The sequence below is a fragment of the Rana temporaria genome, chromosome 3, assembly GCF_905171775.1.
Source record: "Rana temporaria chromosome 3, aRanTem1.1, whole genome shotgun sequence".
Lineage (NCBI taxonomy): Eukaryota > Metazoa > Chordata > Amphibia > Anura > Ranidae > Rana > Rana temporaria.
This window is the reverse complement of record NC_053491.1, coordinates 301,288,449-301,312,702: the sequence shown is the minus strand read 5'-3', so window position 1 is coordinate 301,312,702 and position 24,254 is coordinate 301,288,449. Positions and strand designations below refer to the sequence as shown.

The 24,254-nt window shown below is 43.2% G+C and overlaps 1 protein-coding gene across 2 annotated transcripts in view; it reads left to right on the top strand.

The window, feature by feature from the left end:
- Positions 1–24,254, top strand: part of LOC120930266 (E3 ubiquitin-protein ligase Jade-2-like) — a 1,253,604-nt gene that overhangs the window by 981,321 nt on the left and 248,029 nt on the right. For both annotated transcript variants that reach the window (XM_040341491.1, XM_040341492.1), the window contains one exon: positions 20,774–20,943. In XM_040341491.1, coding sequence (XP_040197425.1) covers positions 20,774–20,943 — 170 coding nt within the window. The remainder of the gene's footprint in view (positions 1–20,773; positions 20,944–24,254) is intronic.

Here is a 24,254-nt window from a genome sequence, read left to right as displayed (position 1 = left end):
CTCATGGACCAAAACGCCACACGTCAGAACGTCTCCTTGCCCGACGTAAGTTTCGTCAAATAATGACGTCGTCTGGGGAACGGGCGACGTACTGACGCATTGCGTATTATAGCTACCAATCGAGACCTAGCCTCGCTGCGAGTCACGGTCTCCTAGCGACATGCTGCCGCGTTGTATGCATAGACAGATCAACAGGAACCAAGCCTCATTGTGAGACAAGTTCCCGAAGTAAACAACCACGGTGGCCTACAAGGCCCAGTCTGATCGCATACACATTATACAATACCGAAAAGCGAGGCCTCGATCTGAGTCAATTAGTCAGGCTTCGAAATTGGCAATCATATATAATGAAAATAGTTATTAAAACGAGACCCAAACAGGCGGATGAGTTCACTCCTCAGGTACAAAAAAACTCCCATCAGGGGTAGACTGGCAAGAAAAAATAAGTTAAATAGAAAGAAAAAAAATATATATGTTGTGAGATTAAAAAAATCTCTCTATAGCTAATAAGTAGTTAACACCATAGCCATAGTGGACCAAACTGTAATATTTAATATGAATTAATACTGAAATTAATGAAAAAATAAAATAAAAAATAATATAAAAATATTATAAAAAATATTATAAAAATCTATTTATAATGATAAATAATAATGAAAAAATAAAAATGTATAAAATAAAATTGTTAAAAAATGACCAATTGGTTAGAAACCTGTGTTCACAATGGACATATATTCGCATCGTGACCAGGTACAGAGAAAAACAGAGTACCCTAATGAAGATATTAATACAAACTAAAATTATTAGAGTGTATTTAAATGAAAAGGCCTCAACAAATAATTATGCTCCCACCCCATATGGATATCATAATATTTCGAAGCCCAACCTTGACTCAACTCAAGTTCACAAAAATAAAGAAATCAAGAGACAAAAAAAAAATTATTTTATGAATTATCTATAAAGGCATTTACATCGACTTCAATGTTAAGCCCGTAAGGTGTATAACATTTTACCCGGTGTATCCAGGCCATCTCAAGTTTAGAGATGGGGTTCAGCCGCAAGCTTAAACTTGCTTGCCTTCTGATTTACGCACATTTCATTAGGTGTTTTCACCGGTGGTGGTTACGTTTTTTTGGATTTCACTGCATCATATTTTTTCATTACTTATATTCCAAGCATTTTAAGGACTTTGGACTCTTTGGACTTTATTGCTTGGTCTCATCAACATTTAGGATTTATTTATCAATTTCAAATCTTCACTTATTAGCGCAACTATAATCTTTTTCTTATGTACTGTTGTGTGTATATCACTTTTTTGTTGCAGCTCACATTTATTGTAATAATTTAACATTTTAGCGCGGTAAAACTTTTTTTTTGGTTTATATATTATTATCAGCACACCAAGGATTCCTTGAAAGGGTCCAAGACTTTATTTCCCTGGTCACATGATATACAACAACATTTCGGAGCCACGCAGGGCCCCTTCCTTAGGCAAGTGATATGTTTTCAGCCCATGGTCATTACTGCACCCAGCATTACTGAACAGCTGGTTTCCTGAATGTGTGAGTAGGGAATATTGGACTTCTCCTCAGAAGATGCTTCTGTCGAGGTGTTAACTTCCGTGGACGGCCTTAACATCTCTGAAATGGTTGCAGTTCCATCTTTGTTAAATTTTTGTATCACTTTTGCTACAGTATTTTGACTAATAAGTAAAGCTTTTCTGAAATTGTGTAAAGAAAAAAAATTCTTTTTCAGGCCTTGTGACATTTCTCTTCCATGTGGTGCCATTGCTGACAGTATGAAATGGGAAGGGGGTTTTCTTTGTTAACCACTTAAGCCCCAGACCATTTTGTTGCTAAAGGACCAGGCCCCCTTTTGCGATTTGGCACTGCATTGCTTTAACTGACAATTGCGCGGTCGTGCGATCTGGCTCCCAAACAAAATTTAGTTTTTTTCCCCCCACAAATAGAGCTTTCTTTTGGTGGTATTTGATCACCTCTGCGATTTTTATTTTTTGCGCTATAAACAAAAATAGAGCGACAATTTTGAAGAAAAAAAATCAATATTTTTTACTTTTTGCTATAATAAATGTCCCCAAAAAAATATATAAAAAAAACATTTTTTTCCCCCTCAGTTTAGGCATATTAGACATACATATTTTTGGTAAAAAAAAAATATTGATTGGTTTTTGCGCAAAAGTTATAGCGTCTACAAAATAGGGGATATTTGTATGGCATTTTTATTAATATTTTTTATTACTAGTAATGGCGGCGATTTTTATCATGATTGTGACATTATGGCGGACACTTTTGACACCATTTTGGGACCATTGTCTTTTTTACAGCGATCAGTGCTATAAAAATGCACTGATAATTACTGTGAAAATGACACTGGCAGTGAAGGGGTTAAACTGCAGGGGGCACTGAAGTGTTTAAGTGTGACCTAAGCGAGTGATTCTTACTGTGTGGAGGGGTGGCTTGGTGTGTGACGTCACTGATTGTCGTTGCCTATGACAGGGAACAGACGATCAGTGACAGTATGACCCAAGAAGCACGGGTTTACACTTACCTCTCCCCGTTCTTTAGCTCTGTGACCCGATCACGGGACAGCAGCAGCGATCGGGTACTGCGGGCGCGGTCAAGGAGTACCCTACCGGTCGCGAGCCCGCCGGCAACCCACTGCTGTGCATATTAAAGGGGACGTACCTATATGACAATATGCGCAGCCGTGCCATTCTGCCGACGTGCGTCGGTCGGCAAGCTGTTAAGTAACACCCTTTTATAATCAACTGTATGCTGGGTACATGTTTAATGTATAATTAGACTCACCTGTAGTTGAATTCTTGTTAATTAGGATTTTAATCAAATTTAGCTTTGCTCCTAAGGCCTCGTACACACGACCGGATCTATCCGCTGGGATTGATCCGCGGATCAGTTCCAGCAGATAGATCCGGTCGTGTGTACGGCCTAGCGGAGATTTCCCCGTGGATTAAAATCTGGCCGATCGATTTCAGGCGGATAGAAATTTCTTAGCATGCTAAGAAATCTATCCGCTTGAATCGTGTCCAGCGGATTGATCTGGTCGTCTGTACAGACTCACCGGATCAATCCGTCCGCTCCCTCGCATGCGTCGTAATGATTCGACGCATGCGTGGAAGTACTTACCTTCCAGCGTCGCGCACCGGACCGTTTCCAGCGGAGATTCCTCCTCCGGATTTTGATCCGATGGCTTGTACACACCATCGGATCGAAATCCGCGCGGAATACATCCGCGGTGACGTGTCGCGCCTTCGCCGCGACGATGACGCGGTGACGGCGCGACACGTCACCACGGATGTGTTCCGCGCGGATTTTGATCCGATGGTGTGTACAAGCCATCAGATCAAAATTCGGAGGAGGAATCTCCGCTGGAAACGGTCCGGCGGACCGTTTCCAGCGGAGATCCCCTCGTGTGTACGGGGCCTTAGACTTTCATCTGGGTGTATTACTTTTTCCAACATGGTCTTGAATTAATTTCTTAGGAAAAATACTTTTTTTGCAAGTGCAAAGTAATAAATCTTTGTTGCAATCAATGGCCCATATTTGTGGGAGTATTTTTTTGTTTAGTGTTCCATAGAAAATGTTGATGCTGAAAGGAAAGTAAGGTTTTCTGACAAATCTATTGGGGTGTACTCATTTATGTTTAGAAGAGAAACAAAGAGAGGGGCGCCTCTGAGAATATATCAAAAACACTTTATAGTGAACGACAATATCCACTCACGTACGTAAAAGATGTTGAATGCATCACTGGGATGAGCAGGAGGAACCACAAGTAGCAGCAAGTCATTTTCACTGTTTTTTATATATTCTCAGAGGCACTCCTCTCCTTGTTTCTCTCCTAACTTTACTGGAATTTGCTTCTGGTCTCCTCTGGTGGCAGCCCTGACAGACTCACCTAATCTCTCTTCCTTGATATCTGCCCTTTGGACTATTATGAACCACACATGAGTATATTTGAGGTATCTGAGCAATGCGCCTTTTTACTTGTTTCATTTATACTCAGCACTGTATATTTACCGGTATATATACTGTAGTTCCAAGGGTAGCCACGGCACTCTATGCTTAAAAGCCCAGGTGCTCACCCTCAAAGAAATCCATATAAATGAGATAGATGAAGCTCAGTCCAACTTTTTCAAGATTTGTGAGTGCCTCTAAACCAGTTTTGGATATATATATATATATATATATATATATATTACTGTTAAATCATTTTACCATTTTACCACTTCTAACTTTGCCATAAGTTACGTTGTGTTTTTATCATGATGGATATTATAGAAACGATAGTTCTCTGGGGAATCCTGCTTTCTATGACTGGATGAATCATAAACAGACATCCATTAAGAATTAATGAATTTTCATACAGACATTTATTAACAATAAGATGATTTTTCTTTACTTACTGTATCCCTCTTGTTAGTATAATGATTAATATTTAATAAGTAACAGTTTGACACTGTTTTTTCAGCCATTTAGATATGACTCTAGTTTTGTCATTATTCTATGGTGCTTTTAAATATCTTGGGTACAGTTCTCCAAAAAGTCTACATTCAGTGTTGTTTAAAGCATATGTGTGTGGTATTGTGTCAGGGAGGTTTATTTATTTTTTTGGTGTATTGTAAAAGCATATTATTGAACAAAATTAAGTATTGAGATAATTCAATGAGCACTGCCTGCTCAGATGCTAATTTGTAAACGAATGGGGCAAACCATCACTATCAAAGTAACACAGGTGGAACCATAAGAATGTGATAAATCCTAATGTGCAAATAAATAGGCCCTTTTGATATATGGACAGTATTATGAACAGTACATATAACCAGAAAAAGTATAACTCAATATAAATCATAAAATGTGTTAAAAATGATATCAACACAAATGCAGTGAAAATGCATCAAAAACAGCCAACTCCAAATTCAGTGTAAATTACAAAAAGCGCCCATGAAGAAAGAAATGAAAAAACAATCCTCATAAGGGTAAGTGTTCAGACTCAAAAGCTGTAAACATTAAACAGTTCATCAATAAATATTCAAGTGGGGGGAGACTTGTCCAAAGTCTCACTGTACTCGGTACTTCAAGCGATCTATATATGCAGAATGTCACCCGGGAGTGCCTTCACCAATGGGCAAGGGGAGAAATAATACTCTTACCCTCCGGAGTGGACCCAACTCACCATACGGTGGTGGATCGCATGCGCTTAATCACACCAAGGACTGATGATGTCTGTTTAGGATGAAACGCGTCTGGTCCGTACGCCAGCTCTAGCTGCCTATACCACGCTAACCCTCTTTTATGCACCGTTCGGGTGAGTTTTTTTTTAATTTTTAGACATTTCTCATTTTATATATATTTTTATATTTTTTACCTTTTTGCATTTGTAATTTTGAAAATTTTGAAAATTTTGCTTTCGCCATTTTTTACAATAAAGCTTGTCAGCTTTTGGATTTACACTATGTGGATGCCACAACGGTTGGTCTGATACAGAAGGCCGTTTTCCGGTGGAGAGGAGGAATTGTTCTGCAGATCCAGTCCCTTCAAGTCCTTGGTGTGATTAAGCGCATGCAAGCCACCACCATATGGTGAGTTGGGTCCACTCCGGAGGGTAAGAGTATTAATTTCTCCCCTTGTCTATTTGTGAAGGCACATTATGCATATTACACCAAGTATATATAGATCGCTTGAAGTACCGAGTACAGTGCGACTTTGGACAAGTCTCCACCCCACTTGGATATTTATTGATGAACTGTTTAATGTTTACAGCTTTTGAGTCTGAACACGTACCCTTATGAGGATTGTTTTTTCATTTCTTTCTTCATGGGCGCTTTTTGTAATTTACACTGAATTTGGAGTGGGCTGTTTTTGATGCATTTTCACTGCATTTGTGTTGATATCATTTTTAACACATTTTATGATTTATATTGAGTTACACTTTATATACCCCCTTTTTCTGGTTATATGTACTGTTCATAATACTGTCCATATATCAAAAGGGCCTATTTATTTGCACATTAGGATTTATCACATTCTTATGGTTCCACCTGTGTTACTTTGATATTGATGGTTTGCCCCATTCATTCACATTCACAGCACTACACTTTATATTTTATTGATACAAAAAAGATTCACTGGCGCTCTATGGGTTAACACTATAGTCCAATATAATATTTAAGACCCTCGTATGGGCTGTAAACGATCCGTGCTGCAGAAATCCAGGTACCTAGAAGCACCACCAAAATACAGTTACAACAAAAAGGAATTCTGCGCTCATAAAGGTTTACCACTCTAATTCCACATAATGTTTGTGAGGAATAACATTCAGTAGATCTCAGTTTGTTCGAAAGAACCAGTTCTTTATGTAGAAAAGATAAACAAATGTACACAGCACAACGCAAAAAATCTTTCCCAGTGCCTGCATGAAAACACACACAATCTTTCAGGGCTTCAAGGGTTAAAATTTTGCAATTTTGTTTCCAGCTGCATTCATAGAAAACAACCGTGCTGGTTGTAATTGGAGTACATTACCCAGGACGTCACTATGGCGTTTGATGTCACTTCCTAGTTAATACCTGGCATCTGGGCTCCTGGACACTTTCCTGTATGTGTCCAAACGTGCTCCAGCCTCAGGCCCCATACACACCATAGAATCTATCCGCAGATAAATCCCATCAAATGGGTTTCTGCGGATAGATCCTATGGTGTGTACACTCCGTCGGATATCTATCCGCAGATAAATCTCCCCTGGAATGGATTTCCAGCAGATAAATATTTGTCGACATGCACAGAATATCTATCTGCTGGAATCCATTCCAACGGATGGATCCGCTCGTCTGTACAGACTTACCGGATCCATCCGTCCAAAGGGATTCCCCGCACGCGCCGTAATGAATAGACGCATGCGTGGAATTCCTTATATGACAGTGTCGCGCCCGTCGCCGCGTCATAATAGCGGCGACGGCGCGACACGTCATCGGCAGAGGATTTCAGCGCGGATTTCAATGCGATGGTGTGTACACGCCATCGCATTGAAATCCTCTGAAATCTTAGAGAGGATTTATCCGCGGATACGGTCCGCTGAACCGTATCTGCGGATAAATTCTATCGTGTGTATGGGGCCTCAGTGTTTGCAGCTGCTAGGAGCGCAGCACAGAGATGACAGCCATGGAGAGACGTTCTTCCTGTTGGAACGTGCTGACAAGCAGGCAGAGAAAAGTTCACCCGAATGTTAGGCGCCCTCCAGTGGACAAAGTGCAAATTGCATTGAGGAAAAAAATTAAGTTGTAAATGGCGATTATAAATGAAAATCTTTTCTTGATATTACTGACTTAGGTCTTCCAAAATAAAAGAGGGGTTTTAAAACAGTCCCAGACTACGCGTTTCGCCCTATCCAGGGCTTTTGCAAAGATACGCGCCGTGTAAATTTAGAAAACTTTAGTTAAGTCCGCGTATCTCTTTTGAGAATTTGGCCCATTGTTCTTGCTCTAACAATCGTGGTGTATGTAACCTGTGTGTATCTGGCTCTGATACTACCAGTGCCTACCCAGCCACTGACTAGTATCTCTCCCCAGCCTGTCCCCACACACCCTCTCACCTGCTGACCTGTGGATGGGGGAATCACTCCTGCAGTGTTATTGTGTTCTGCCAGTGCGTACAATGATCAGTGTTGCTAACTATAGCTGGCAGCACTGATTGTTTTGGGAAAAACCGAACAGGCTGGTTGTCCTCAAGTCGATTAATAGATTGACTTGTGTAAAACCAGCTAGCCCATACATAGATTGACTATGGCTGGTCTCTGCATAATTGGCGTAATTTCAATCCATGTATGACCCGCTTAACCACTACGCAGTCCCTAAATATCCTTCCACTTCTGTACATAGTGCTCACTGTCATACTCTCCACACTCCTCTCCTGTACATAGTGCCCACTGTCATACTCTCCGACACTTCTCTCCTATACATAGTGCCCACTGTCATACCCTCCACACTCCTCTCCTGTACATAGTGCCCACTGTCATACCCTCCACACTCCACTTCTATACAGAGCGCCCACTGTCATACCCTTCACACTCCTCTCCTGTACATAGTGCCTGCTGTCATACACTTCTCTCCTGTACATAGTGCCCACTGTCGCACCCTCCACACTCCTCTCCTGTACATACTGCTCACTGTCATATCCTCCACACTCCTCTCCTATACATAGTGCCCACTGTCATACCCTCCACACTCCTCTATTTATATTTTATTGCACTATTACAATTTTTGTCTGATTGTGGTGTTTAGCAGCTATTTTTTGTTTTTGGCGCAATATCTGATTTATTACCTTAATTTGTAAACAATACTGTAATCACCATCAGTGGCAGAATTACTGTCATAACAGTATGGACCTGGTCCCCAGAGATGAGGAGTGGTAGGCTGAAAGGAGCTCCCCTTTGTGTGTCCTAGAATCCATGGCATGGTATGACAGTAGGTGCTTACTTCTGGAAGCCCCCTACAGTATAGGCTCTCCCATGTCTTCTCAGTGTATCCTAGTCTTCCTTCCTCTCACAAATCCCCCTGCCAGCCATAGCAGCCTCCCCCCTTCTCACAGAGCCTTCCTGCAAAGCATCTTAGCCCCCCACAGTGACTACCTGCATAGCCCCTTAGCCCCCCACAGTGCCTACCTGCATAGCCCCTTAGCCCTGCACCGGACCACCATAGCCCTCTATAGAGCCCCCAAGTATGCCCCAGTGCGCTGCTTTACCCACAAAGCCCCAGAATCTTTTGCTGGACCCCCAGCACTCCATAATTCAACCAATCCTACCTCAGGACTCCCCTCTGCAACAGTGCCCCTTAGCCCCTGTAGAGTCCCCCCCATAGTACTTTCAACCCCCAGCTGCCAACAGAGTCGCCAAGCACCAACATAGTGCCACTAAGCCAAGGGGCATTTCTACCTTCTACTGACCACCAACGCTGGTGCTTTTTTTTTTTTGAAAGCCAGCAGGTGGTTCAAGTCTACCTTTTAGTTACACAAAGACATGGGTATTCATTATGCACCATTACAACTTTCTAGACACTGGCATCCTAACAACCAATGACATCATTAGTTAATAAAGAGAATGTCCATTGCCTCCACAGCATATTTGTTTGACCCTCCTCTGCCTCTCTCCCTCAGCACTGGGGTGACATTAGCTGACATTAGCTGACATATATTGAAATTGAGGGAAAAGTGAAAAATTGGAATACTAGTCAGTACCAGTGTGCACAGTGTATTTCCTTTGGAAGAATAAATCACCTCTAATGTTGGGTGTCCTACGTGTGGATGTTGCTGCATTGTATAAAGCTATTAAAATTATTTTTTAAATTTTAGAATGTAGTGCCAAATTTTAGAATGTAGTGCCTCGAGTCTGCCCATAATTTTAAAGGGTGCCTTGACTGAAAAAAGGTTAGAAACACTGCTCTAGACCACTTTGGAAGTAGTGCCCTGCATAACATAGCTCTGCCCACTGTATATGTTATATTGTACATTTCATAGTCCTAACCACTGCAGTTTATAAGCTATGTTGTATATTACATATTCTGACCGTTTCACTCTGACCAGACAACAAATAGGGTGTGCCGCTTAAGGCTACTGCCGGGTCCTCTCTTGTAGTACATTGCTGATACAAGAGACAAAAAAAGGTCCTATGCCAGCCACATCAGTGCAAGGCCCTGTGGATATGTAAATGACAGCCTCAGCCGGGCTCCATCCAAGCCATGCCCCAAACATGTTTCACCCCACCCCCAGAGGTTAATCATGATTAAGCTCCAGGCTGAAGTGAAAACTGTTGGGGGAATTGCTTGGCTCGAGTCCAGGCTGAGGCTGTCATTTCACATATACACGGGGTCTTGCAGTGATGTGCCTTTTTTGTCTCTCTCGCTTCACTCTATAAGGTGTGTTGTACATGTATAGTCCTCAATGATTATGATGACTCATCATTTACGTTATGTTTTATGTTGCATATCCTTGCTGCACTGTATGCTGTGTATTGTAATGCTGTGTTGTACTTTCCACAGTCTGGACTGCTCTATTGTACATGCTATGTTGTACATTATACTGTATAGTCCTGACCACTGCAAGACTGGGTGTACCAATTAATCATTTGACCTACTAGTGAAATCTCTTATTGAACCATATCCATTCAGTTAAAGTTATCTAACGTCTTGTTTTTTTTATAACAAACCTGTTATACTTACTGGCTCTATGCAGTTGGTTTTGCGCAGAGCAGCCCCAGCCCTCCTCTTCTCGGGTCGCTCTTCGGCTCTCCTGGTACCTCCCTCCTGTTGAGTGCCCCCACAGCAAGAAGCTTGCTATGGGTGCACCCCAGCCAAGTCACAGCTCCCTGTGCCCAGTCAGACACGGAGCCATGACCCGGCCCCGTCCCCTCTCTCTCCTGATTGGCTGACTGATTTTGATTGACAGTTGGAGCCAATTGCACCACGCTGCTGTCACAGCCAATGAGGAGGAGAGTCCTGGGTAGCTTAGACACTCCTGCAACATTTCTGGATTAAGACAGCTCAGGTATTAGGGAGGCTGAAGGGTGCTCCTGCACACATAGTTTTTTTTTTAATCCTAATGCATAGAATGCTTAAAGTGGTCTGTAAAGGTTTACAACCACTTTAAGCATTCTATGCATTAAGATTAAAAAAAAAAAACTATGTGTGCAGCAGCCCCCTTCAGCCTCCCTAATACCTGAGCTGTCTTTATCAAGCGATGTTGCAGGAGTGTCTAAGCTACCCACGACTCTCCTCCTGGAGAGCCGAATAGGGACCTGAGAAGAGGAGGGCTGGGGTGCACCCATAGCAAGCTTCTTGCTGTGGGGGCACTCAACAGGAGAGCTGAAGAGGGACCTAGATTAAGGCTTACCTGTAGGTGCAACAAATATCTCCTAAACCTACACGGTTTAGGAGATATTTACAGAAAAGACTGCACCAATGTCTATGGCGCATGAGCGCCGTAGACAACGGCGCCGGCGCACTGAGAGTGCTGTTATTGAAGGTGATGGTGCCTTCATCTCGGCTCCGGAGCCGCGATACCCAGAAGTCACTCGGGTATAATGTCGGCGGTGGAGGAGAGGAACGAGAGTTGCTTTGGGGGCTTCGATCTCAGGTAAGTAATTCATAATGAGCTAGTTTGCTATGCATTATGCCTTAATAATTATGCATTATGCTGTTTTTTTTTAAATAAATGTTTTAGAGGGTTTACTTCCTCTTTAAAGCATGTAATTTTTTTTTTTTTGGGGGGGGGGGGTACCTGGTTTTCACAGGTACCCAGCTCCCACTTCCTCTCCTGGCACCACAGCACCAAGTGGAAGTCCACCTCTCCCCCCTCCCTCCCTGCAATCTTCTGGGACACGTCACAGGTCTCAGAAGATTGCCCGGATATTCACAACGTGCTGCGAGGCTCACGCATGTGCAGTGCACGCCTGGTTGTGAAGCCACAGCCAAGTGCCCACACTTGCAATGTCAGTGTCGCGGAGAGGAGGGGGAGAGAAGCGAGGCTTCAGGTGGCCACAATGCTGAACTGTACGACAGATGAGTGTCTGTTTATTAAATGTCAGCAGCTACACTTTTTGTAGCTGCTGACATTTAAATGGGTGGAACTCTGCTTTAAGAAAAAAAACTTTCTGCCTTTACAATCCCTTTAAAAAGGCATTATATGAATAATCATATTTGTTAATGGATGAACTTAAATTTGCTGAGCAGTTTAAACACCATTGTAACAAGGGTCTCACTTTTTACAACGGGGTTAGAGAAGGGCAGTGATCCCTCTAAGTCAGTGGTCTCCAAACTGCGGCCCGAGGGCCGGATGTGGCCCTTTGCTTGCCTTTATCTGGCCCTTGGAGCACTATCCCTCCCAATGATACGAGATACTATTCTGCCATCTGACACCGACAATGGAGGACCATTTCTCCCACTGACACCACTAATAGGGCACTATTCCTCCCTATGATTCCAGCAATGGGGCACTATTCCTCCCCCAATACCAGATGTTTACTCCCACTGATGCCAGGAAAATGTTCACTCCCACTGGCCAAAGTGCGGCCCTCCAAGAGTCTGAGGGACAATAAACCGGCCCTTTGTTTAGAATGTTTGGAGACCCTTGCTCTAAGTCACTGGCTCACAACCAGTGGTATGTAAACTATAGAAAGTACTTCTAATTGATGGGTACTCTCCTCTCACATGTTAAAATCAGAGTATGTGCGTATACAGTATCTCACAAAAATGAGTAAACGCCTCACATTTTTATAAATATTTTATTATATCTTTTCATGTGACAACACTGAAGAAATTACACTTTGCTACAATGTAAAGTAGTGAGTGTACAGCTTGTATAACAGTGTAAATTTGCTGTCCCTTCAAAATAACTCAACACGCAGCCATTAATGTCTAAATCGCTGACAACAAAAGTGCGTACACCCCTAAGTGAAAATGTCCACATTGGGCCCAAACTGTCAATATTTTGTGTGGCCACCATTATTTTTCAGCACTGCCTTAACCCTTTTGGGCATGGAGTTCACCAGAGCTTCACAGGTTGCCACTGGAGTCCTCTTCCATTCCTCCATGACGACATCACCGAGCTGGTGGATGCTTGACCTTGCACTCTTTCACCTTCCATTTAAACATGCCCCACAGATTCTTAATAGGATTTAGGTCTGGAGACATGCTTGGCCAGTCCATCACCTTTACCCTCAGCTTCTTTAGCAAGGCAGTGGTCGTCTTGGAGGTGTGTTTGGGGTCGTTATCATGTTAAAATACTGCCCTGCGGCCCATTCTCCTGAAGGGAGGGGATCATGCTCTGCTTCAGTATGTCACAGTACATGTTGGCATTCATGATTCACTCAATGAACTGTAGCTCCCCAGTGCCTGCAGCACTCATGCGGCCCCAGACCATGACACTCCAATAACCATGCTTGACTATAGGCAAGACACATTTGTCTTTGTACTCCTCACCTGGTTGCCGCCACACACGCTTGACACCATTTAAACCAAATAAGTTTAGTAATCCATGTCCTTAGTCTGCTTGTCTTCAGCAAACTGTTTGCGGGCTTTCTTGTGCAGTATCTTTAGAAGAGGTTTCCTTCTGGAACGACAGCCATGCAGACCAATTTGATGTATATGTTCTTGACAGACTGACCCTTCACCCCTTCAACCTCTGCATCAATGCTGGCAGCACTCATACATCTATTTCCCAAAGACAACCTCTGGATATGACGCTGAGCATGTGCACTCAACTTCTTTGGTCGACCATTGCGAGACTTGTTCTGAGTGAAACCTGTCCTGGTAAACCGCTGTATAGTCTTGGCCATCATGCTGCAGCTCAGTTTCAGGGTCTTGGCAATCTTCTTATAGCCTAGACCATCTTTATGTAGAGAAACAATTATTTTTTTCAGATCCTCAGAGAGTTATTTGCCATAAGGTGCCATGTAGAACTTCCAGTGACCAGTATGAGAGAGTGAGAGCGATAACAGCAAATTTAAACACACCTGCTCCCCATTAACACCTGAGACCTTAAAACACTAAGGAGTTACATGACATTGGAGAGGGAAAAGGGCTAATTGGGTCCAATTTGGACATTTTCATTTAGGGGTGTACTCACTTTTGTTGCCAGTGGTTTAGACATTAATGGCTGTGTGTTGAGTTATGTATGTATGTACTGTATACAATATAATAATATTAATAATAAATTATATATATATATATATATATATATATATATATATATATATATATATATATATATATATATATATATATATATATATATATATATATAATATTTTATTTACATACATTTAAAAAAGAAATGATGCTTGATTTTTTATTAGACAGCCTCTTACAAATAAACTGCATGTTTATAGAGCAGTGTTAGCTGAAGAGTACAATATAAAAAGCCTGCCTTGAGGTATGGTTTGTCTGATTGTTTCTACTAAACACAATCTTTATTGTCGAATGAGACATACTAGAGAGTCATTGAACTTAAGTTATTTAGTTGAGTAAACAATAGACTTCTTTCAGGAAATCTTAAATTAACCATGTGAAAAAGAGACTAGAGCTTCACCTGATAGCTCCAAAGAAAAACATACAGTATCAATATGCAGTATTTAATATTTACATGACAAAAAAAGTTTTTCAACAAACTTTTCAAATTTGTTTAAGTCATCATCATAATAAATAAAGTATGTACAAAACCTCTATAGATTATGGGGCAGATCCACAAAGAAAGTACGCCGGCGTATCTACTGATACGCCGGCGTAATTTCAAATTTCCCGCGTCGTATCTTTGTTTTGAATCCTCAAAACAAGATACGACGGCATCTGGATTAGATCCGACAGGTGTACGTCTTCGTACGCCTTCGGATCTTAGATGCAATTCTTCGGAGTCCGCTGGGTGGCGTTCCCGTCGTATTCCGTGTTGAGTATGCAAATTAGCTATTTCCGACGATCCACAAACGTACGAGCGGCCGTCGCATTCTTTTACGTTGTTTCCGTTCGGCTTTTTACGGCGTATAGTTAAAGCTGCTATCTGGTGGCGTACGCAATGTTAAGTATGGCCGTCGTTCCCGCGTCGAATTTAAAAAAAAAAAATGTGTTTGCGTAAGTCGTCCGTGAATGGGGCTGGACACCATTTACGTTCACGTCAAAACCAATGATGTCCTTGCGACGTCATTTAGCGCAATGCACAGCAGGAAATTTAGGGATGGCGCATGCGCAGTTCGTTCGGTGCGGGGACGCGCTTCATTTAAATGAAACACGCCCCCTACTCCCCACATTTGAATTCCGCGCCGTTACGCCGCGAGAGATACACTACGCCGCCGTAACTTACGGCACAAATTCTTTCTGGATTCGAACCAAAGCCAGGTAAGTTACGGCGGCGTAGCGTATCTCAGATATGCTGCGCGGGTGCAGATCTATGTGGATCTGCCCTATCTTTTTAATAGATTAAAGGGTGCTTAAATTGGGGGGTTACACGAGTAATAGTAGTCCACACTAGGAGGAGTTCCTCATGAACAAAAATGGGTTTAATGAGGCCACACCTGCTTTACCAAGCTGAACGATACTGTTCTACAGTGTTACTGTAGTGGGTGATCCATATACGTTGATATAAGTTTGATATAAGTTTCTCAAATATTACAAACCGAGTATGAAGATTAGTGGTTGTCCGATATATTGGCCGATATTTAGGAGAGTTCTCAGTTTAACCATTTAACCATTTAAAGACTAAGGGCCAAATCCTCAAAAAAGATACGACGGAGTAACTGCTGTTACTCCGTCGTATCCCTGGTCCTAACTATGGAACTGATCCACAGAATCAGTTTCCCATAGTTAGGACGAAGATCCGGCATGTGTAATTGAATTACACTGCCGGATCTTAGGATGCAGTACCGCATCCGCCGCTGGGGGCATTTCGCGTCGAAATGCCGCCTCGGGTATGCAAATTAGGACTTACGGAGATCCACGAAGCTTTTCAGCTTCGTTTTTTCTCCGTAAGTTTAATTTTGCAAACGCAAAATTAGGGATGCTTTTACAAGGTGTAAACTGTTTACACCTTGTAAAAACAGACCTTTCTTGCTCGCGACGCGATTTTTTTTAAATTTGAATTTATTTTTTTGGCGCCGTATCTTTTTTTTTACCCGACGCAACTTTATTGTCCCGTCGCAATCCACAAAGCCCGACGTAACGTAATTTCGCGCTATGCACGTCGGGAAAATGACGTCACGAGCATGCGCACTACGGCCGGCGCGGGAGCGCGCCTCATTTAAATGGTAATCGCCCCCTGGAGAAGAGGAACGCCTTGCGCCGGCCCGATTTAAGTTACACCGCTCAAAATTTCTAGGTAAGTGCTTTGTGGATCGGGCACTTAGTTAGAGATTTTGCGGTGGTGTAACTTAAATGGAAAAAGTTACGTTGCGCCATTTTTTTGAGGATTAGGCCCCAAATATTTTCTGACACTTGTTCCTGTATTTTCTGCTAGAAAATCACTTAGAACCCCCAAACATTATTTATTTTATTTTTTAGCAGAGACCCTAGGAAATAAAAATAGCGATTGTTGCAATATTTTATGTCACACGCTTTTGGGCAGCGGTCTTTCAAACGCAATTTTATCACCTCTGCAGTTTCGTTTTTGCGCTATAAACAAAAATAGAGCGACAATTTTGAAAAAAATATATATTTTTTACTTTTTGCTATAATAAATATCCCCCAAAAATATATAAAAAATCATTTTTTCCCTCAGTTTAGGCTGATACATATTCTTCTACATATTTTTCGTTAAAAAAATCGCAATAACCGTTTATTGATTGGTTTGCGAAAAAGTTATAGCGTTTACAAAATAGGTGGTTTTTACGGCATTTTTATTAATATTTTTTTTTACTAGTAATGGCGGCGATCAGCGATTTTTTTCCGGTACTGCGACATTATGGCAGACACTTCGGAAACTTTTGACACATTTTTGGGACCATTGGCATTTTTACTATAAAAATGCCACTGGCAGTGAAGGGGTTAACACTAGGGGGCGGGGAAGGGGTTAAGTATGTTCCCTGGGTGTGTTCTAACTGTAGAGGGGGTGGACTCACTAGGGGAAATTACTGATCTTTTGTTCATACATTGTATGAACAGAAGATCAGCATTTCTCTCCCTGACAGGACTGGGAGCTGTGTGTTTACACACACAGCTCCCGATCCCCGCTCTGTAACGAGAGATCGCGTGTGCCCGGCGGCGATCGTGCCCGCCGGGCACACGCACGGGAGTCAGGGGCGAGCGGGGGGGGCGTGCGCGCCCCTAGTGACCTGCGAGAGAGCCGATGTAGATCTACGGGCTCTCGCGCAGGGGAGCCAACCTGCTGCCGTAAAATGACGGCGGCTGGTCGGCAAGTAGTTAAAATAAATGTTTAAATGTAAGAATTTTTCTGTATCACTTATTACTTAGCGGAGTAATAATGGAACGCTTTTCGGAATCCTCCGGTGTCACATTTGGCAGCTTTCAGGGGGGAGGAGGGAGCAGATACCTGTGTAATCCAGGTATTTGCTCCATCTTCCGGGCATAGATAACTGTGGTGACTGTGGTGACCTACGCCACATCTGGCGCCTACTCCGCCCTCCCCCACTGTCTTCCGGGAGACACGCAGGTCCCAGAAGACAGCACGGACCTGTGGGATAGCGCAGCGCAACTCGTGCATGCACAGTAGGGAACCAGGAAGTGAAGCTGCAAGGCTTCACTTCCTGATTCCCTTACCGAAGATGGCGACAGTAGCACCCGAGGGAGAGATCGGCTTTCGGGTGCTGGCATTGCGCGCGCCCAGGACAGGTAAGTGTCCATATACTAAAAGTCAACAGCTGCAGTATTTGTAGCTGCTGACTTTAAAAAAAAAATTCAGCGGAACTCCGCTGCTTTCACACTGGACCGTCATTCTAGTGGCGCTATTTGGCTGCTAGCGTGGTGCTTTTATCCCAGCTAGCTGCCGATGAAGGGGTTAAATGCTCCCGTGTAGCGCCACTGCAGAAGTGCTTTGCAGCCTCTTCGGCAGCGGTGCCCATTCATTTCAATGGGCAGGAGTGGTGGCGGAGCGGTAAACACCGCTCCAAAGATGCTGCTTGTCGGACTGTTTTTTTAACATCCTGCCAGCGCACCGCTTCAGTGTGAAAGCACTCAGGCTTTCACACTGAGACTGCAGGGGAGACATTTTTGCACGCACTTTACAAGCACTATTTTTAGCCCAAAAGCGCCTGGAAAAAGCCCCAGTGTGAAAGAGGTCCAACTGTTAGATTTTATGAGATGAAGGGCAGGGAAAAAAAATAATAAATCGGCCTAACATATCGGCCCAAAAAAAACGGCATCATATATCGGCCATCGGCCGCTGCGATTTCTAAATATCGGCATTGGCCAGAGAAAAACCCATATCGGTCGACCTCTAATGAAGATTCCATAGCAAGTATACTTTTTCTTTAAAGGGGAGTTCCAGGCTTTTTTACTGTTTATTAAAAGTCAGCAGCTACAAAAAGTGTAGCTGCTGGCTTTTAATAAACGGACACTAACCTGCTCCACGTCGCCCGCCGAAGCCGAGCGGTAGCTCGGCTCTCGGCTTCCCCCGCCACCATCCTCTGTAAGGGAATCGGGAAGTGAAGCTATGCGGCTTCACTGCCCAGTTCCCTACTGCGCATGCGCGAGTCGCGCTGTGCAGTTCCCAATGGTTCCCGTTGTGTTCTGGGAGCCAACTGTTTCCCAGAAAACAACAGGGGGGGAGTTGTGACACGGAGGGGCCAGACTCCCGCGGGAGTCTATACCCAGAAGTGGTGCAAATACCTGTTTTATACAGGTATTTGCACCCCCCTCCCCCCTGAAAGGTGTCAAATGTGACACCGGAGGGGGGGAGGGTTCCGAAAAGCAGATGTTCACTTTTGGGTGAACCTCCGCTTTAATAAAAATGCAGTGCTAATAGCAGCTAATCGGAACTAAATTTCTACCAATCTGTACTAATTTGTATTTATTGTTGCATTTTATTCTTTTGCACTGCCTATTGATGTAAATAGCTTTATATTGCATGCATTCTACCTAGTAAATTTAGTAACCAGTTTAATTTGTCAAAACACGTTAAGACCATGCACGTTTTTGCAATACAATTAGGCTGGGTTTACACCATTGCCAATTGGATGTGGGATCACCACATCCAATTTGCAATATCAGGAGATTTTGACCGGCTTTTTATGGAGCCGGTTCACATAAACCCCCAGCAGGTCCAGTGCGTTTTGCCGAAAAACGCAGTGTGTCTTTTGGTCAGCTTCATGTCCACATTCAGCCCAAAATTTGGTCTGAAATCGGACCTGAAACGGTGAACCAGCACACACCGGCTCATATGTGAACCGACTCTTAGTGCACACATGTTATAACACACTGTAACATGCATTGCATCAATTCATTTTATTGGGCTGCCCAATGCCGCGTACACACGATCATTTTTCGGGTTGTAAAAAACAACGTTTTTAAGGGTCTAGAAAAAACAACGTTTTTTTCAACCCGATCATTAAAACGGCCTTGCCTACACACGATCGTGAAAAAAAATGCTCTAGTAAAGCGCGGTGACGTACAACACGTACAACGGTACTATAAAGGGGAAGTTGCCTTCGGATGACGCCACCCTTTAGGCTGCTTTATCTGATTTTGTGTTAGTAAAAGAGTATTCACGCTTTTCTGTCTGTTACAGCGTGATGAATGTTCTTACTCCATTACGAATGGTAGTTTTACCAGAACGAGCGCTCCTGTCTTTCGGAATCCTCCGGTGTCACATTTGGCAGCTTTCAGGGGGGAGGAGGGAGCAGATACCTGTGTAATCCAGGTATTTGCTCCATCTTCCGGGCATAGATCACTGTGGTGACTGTGGTGACCTACGCCACATCTGGCACCTACTCCGCCCCCCCACTGTCTTCCGGGAGACACACAGGTCCCAGAAGACAGCAGGGACCAGTGGGATCGTGCAGCGCAACTCGTGCATGCACAGTAGGGAACCAGGAAGTGAAGCTGCAAGGCTTCACTTCCTGATTCCCTTACCGAAGATGGCGACAGTAGCACCCAAGGGAGAGATCGGCTTTCGGGTGCCGGCATTGCGCGCGCCCAGGACAGGTAAGTGTCCATATACTAAAAGTCAACAGCTGCAGTATTTGTAGCTGCTGACTTTAAAAAAAAAAAATTCAGCGGAACTCCGCTGCTTTCACACTGGACCGTCATTCTAGTGGCGCTATTTGGCTGCTAGCGTGGTGCTTCTGAGCATGTGCGGATTTTTCACGTTGTTAAAGCCCACACACGACCATTTTTTACAACCCGAAAAACGACAACGTTAAAAATGTTGTGAAAAAATAGAGCATGTTCGAATTTTTTTTTGCCCGTTTTTCAGAACCCGAAAAATGCCCTGAAGCCCACACACGATAGTTTTTAATGACATTAAAAAAAACGTCATTTTTTACAACCCGAAAAATTATCGTGTGTACGCGGCATAACACACGAAAATGCATTAAAATGTGATTCAGAAAGAATCACTCAAACACATACAGAATGGGTTGCTGTAACAAGTGTGTTAAAGGGGTTGTAAAGGTAAAAGTTTTTTTACCTTAATGCATCCTATGCATTAAGGTAAAAAAACATCTGACAGCACTGCCCCCCCCCCCCCCCGAGCCCCCGTTTTACTTACCTCACCGTTCGAAAGTCCCGGGCGCGTGCTTGTCATCTTGCTCAGTTCCCAGCCTGGCCGTTGATTGGCTAGGCTGGGCGGATTGATAGCAGCGCAGCCATTGGCTGGCGCTGCTGTCAATCACAGCGGATGACGCGGCGCGCCGGGGGTGGGGCCGAGTGATACAGTCGGCGGCTATGGCCGCTGCTGTATCACGGGAGCGCGCTCGCAAAAGCTTTCCACCATGCGAGGGAGCTTGCATGAACGTGGAAAGCTTTTGCGAGGAGGAGCCGAGACAGCCGCCGAGGGACCCCAGAAGACACGGATCCGGGTCACTCTGTGCAAAACGATCTGCACAGTGGAGGTAAGTATAACATGTATGTTATTTAAAAAAAAAAAATTGTACCTTTAGTGTTCCTTTAATATGCACAATAATATGAATGGGCTTTAATATGATTTTTTCACTGCAATAAGTGGACCAGTAGATCTTAGAGGACATTGTATTTCCATAATGTAATCTTCGGGAGCTTGTAACATTGAATTTTCCTTTCTTTTTTCCCTAGGTTGCTTGAAGAGCTAGAGGATTATTATTCGCAGACAGAAAACAACTCTTCTCCTGATGCAGAGTTTCCAGGGGGCTTACAGACCACACAGCAAGTAACCTGCAAATATGACCTGGATGAAGTGGATACATGCTGGTTGGAACTTGTTAACAAAGAGTTAAAAAAAATGCGTATGTATAGATCAAGACTTCACTATTTATGTGCTGTGCATTGTACTCATTAACCAATTCAGCCCAGGAAAGAATTTACCCCCTTCCTGACCAGAGAATTGTTTGCGATTCGCTACTGCGTCGCTTTTGCTGTCAAATGCACAGTCGAGATAGAGATTTCTTTTGGTGGTATTTTATCACCTTATTTTTTGCGCTATAAACAAAAAAGAGTGACAATTTTGAAAAAATGAAATATTTTTTACTTTTTGCTTTAATAAATATCCCCCCCCCCCCCCCAAGAAAAAATAAATAAATATATATATATATATATATATATGTATATGTATAAAAATTCTTAAAAAAAAATACGTGAACTTTTAGTATCACGTTAAGCCAAATTCCAGGTGGAAGGACTCGCAGGTGGAAGCCTTCTGAACCTTGGGATTTTTTGTTTATAATAAATTTATCTAAGCTCTTTTGTACTTTGTATTCAGTCATCCACAGGGGTATTTTGGTGAAACATAATATTACTGAGAAAAAATTATATAATACATATTTTCCCTGTCAGTTGTGACCAACTTCCTTTGTTCATCCATTTTGGGGTCTGTCTGTTCTTTCATAACCTTTTTACTATTGATATATATAAAAACAATAAGGATTTATTTTACTTGCTTTAGCAATGTGTTTTTCAAATTCTATTTTAGCCACCCTGATTGCTTCCTTGCATTGTTGAATTCCTGTAAATCTGGAATGCTGGGGGTGTCCCTTCTACTTTTCAAAGGCCTGTTTTTTCCACGTTGTTTTTTTCCACTAGAAATATTACTATTCAGTAGGTTTAAATTGTGTTCTTTTATGCTTGTTACCCAATGAAATACATAAAAAGGGAAACGGCAGGATCACTAGGTAATCATGAATGAGCATATATAATGCAAACCTTGCAAAATACATATATTTTTTTTATATTTTTGTCTGAAATAACACTTTAAATAATTTTGAATTGCAGACCTTTTTTCTGCTCTTCACTAAGAAGTCTACATAAATCTGCGCAGTCATATACACTCACTGGCCCGGATTCAGATAGATTCCTCTATCTATCTGCGGGCGTAACGTATCTCCGATACGTTACACCGCCGTAACTTTGGGCGCAAGTTCCGTATGCAGAAAGAACTTGCGCCCTTAGTTACGGCGGAGTAACGTATGTGTGGCGGCATAAGCCCGCCTAATTCAAATGGGGATGTTGGGGGCGTGTTTTATTTAAATTTCACTTGACCCCGCGTATTTGACGTTTTTTGTGAACGGCGCATGCGCCGTTCGTGAAAGAATCCCAGTGCGCATGCTCGAAAATTACGCTGCAAAGCCTCATTGGTTTCGACGTGAACGTAACTTACGCAAAGCCCTATTCGCGAAGGACTTACGCAAATGACGTAAAATTTTCAAAACTCGGCGCGGGAACGACGTCCATACTTAACATTAGCTACGCCTCATATAGCAGGGGTAACTTTACGCCGGAAAAAGCCCAACGTAAACGACGTAAAAAAATGCGCTGGCGGAACGTACGTTTCTGAATCGCCGTAAATACCTAATTAGCACATTCCTCGCGTAACTATATGGAACGCCACCTAGCGGCCAGCGTGAATATGCCGCCTAAGATACGATGGTGATCTTGAAACAGTAAAAGATAAGAAAAGAAAAGTCCCAAAAGTTCTATATAAAACTGTAGCAGCGCTACTTTTAAACCAGCGTTTAAAATTCTTCTATGGGTGAAATAACGGAAAATTGAATACTTACCTTTCCGTAATTTTCCTTTCCTGGTGCCTACCCATGGCAGCATACCAATGGTTGTGGCTCCGCCCTCGTCCAACCCACAGGACCACGTAACTCTATAAAAGAAAGAGCTACTCCCCCCCTCAGGTATTCTTGTAACTAGTCTTCAGAACTTTAAGGATTACAGAAGGGAGGGTGTATGCTGCCATGGGTAGGCACCAGGAAAGGAAAATTACGGAAAGGTAAGTATTCAATTTTCCGTTTTCCTGGTGCCTCCATGGCAGCATACCAATGGTTATTAACTCGCTTACAGGGAGGGTACTGTAATAATATAATCAAATGAGTTTACCAAACTGATAGTTCAAAATCTCCTCCCAAAGTCTTGGGAGATAAGGACTGCCGCATCTAGGCTATAGTGCGACCCAAAGGCAATGAAGGACGACTAACTAGCCGTCCTGCAAATTGTTTCAGGAGACACCTCAGCCCAAATCCTGCTGAGGATTCCTCGTGAGCATTCAGCGCATTCAGCATACTTAGGCTGGGAGACAACTAGCACGATACGTCCTTGGACTAGCTTGGAAGGCGACATTGCTTTCTTTTCGCCCTTGGGAATAACGAATGAACATTGATCCTTGCGAAACTGTTGTGTTAGTTCTAAGTAACACCTCAGGGATCTGGCTATATCCAAACCATGTAGTTTGAGGTGATTGGGTCTCCTCTGAAGGTCGGGAGAACCCTTTCCTGGCTAAGATGGTAGACTGCAGGTACTTTAGGGGCATACCAGTGCATAGGCTGTAGGACTACCTTGTCTGGGAAAAAAGTGACGTAGGATTTCTGTGCCCCTAGAGGCTGCGTTTCGGACGCTCTATGCCCTGACATGATAGCAATTAGCAAGGTAGGTTCCCAGGTAATGTCTTCCAATGCACACTCTTTAGTGGGAGCAAAGGAAGGGTTTGTTAAGACAACTGTCAGACACCCATATGGGGTGTGGGTCCTCCCGGGAGGGCGTAGTCTTTGACTGTTTTCAGGAAGCGCTCCACGAGAAGACTCTGTGCCTAGTGTGCGCCCGTCAGAGCTGACAAGGCTCCAAGCTGAACTTTCAGAGTGCTTTAGGACCTAAGCCTAAGTTCAGACAAGTTTGTAGAAAGAGTAGAATCTTTTGGACCCCCAGGACCTAGCGAATTGAAATGGCTGGATTCTTCCAGTTCTGTGAACCTCCTTCGAAACCTATTAGTAGGTGGCATAAGTGGATGAATCTCTTGCCTGTAATAATGTCTGGGTGAAACCATGTGAGCAAATTAGGTCACCCAGTCTGTTCTGCCCAACCTTCGGGCCTTCATGTCCAGGATCCCTGGACGTGGGTGAAAGAAGTCATCTTGATATAGGAGGTTGTCCGCGTGTGGGAACTGTACCGAGCCATTTGGCTAATAGTGGAAATCCATTGTCTTCTTTGCCAGAATAGCGTGACTGCCAGGATAGCGACCCTCACCAACGTCAGGAGCTGGAGAAAAGGCAGTTTCAGAGTAATCATTAGGGAAAACATATCCCTTTTGGAAGTTCTATGATCT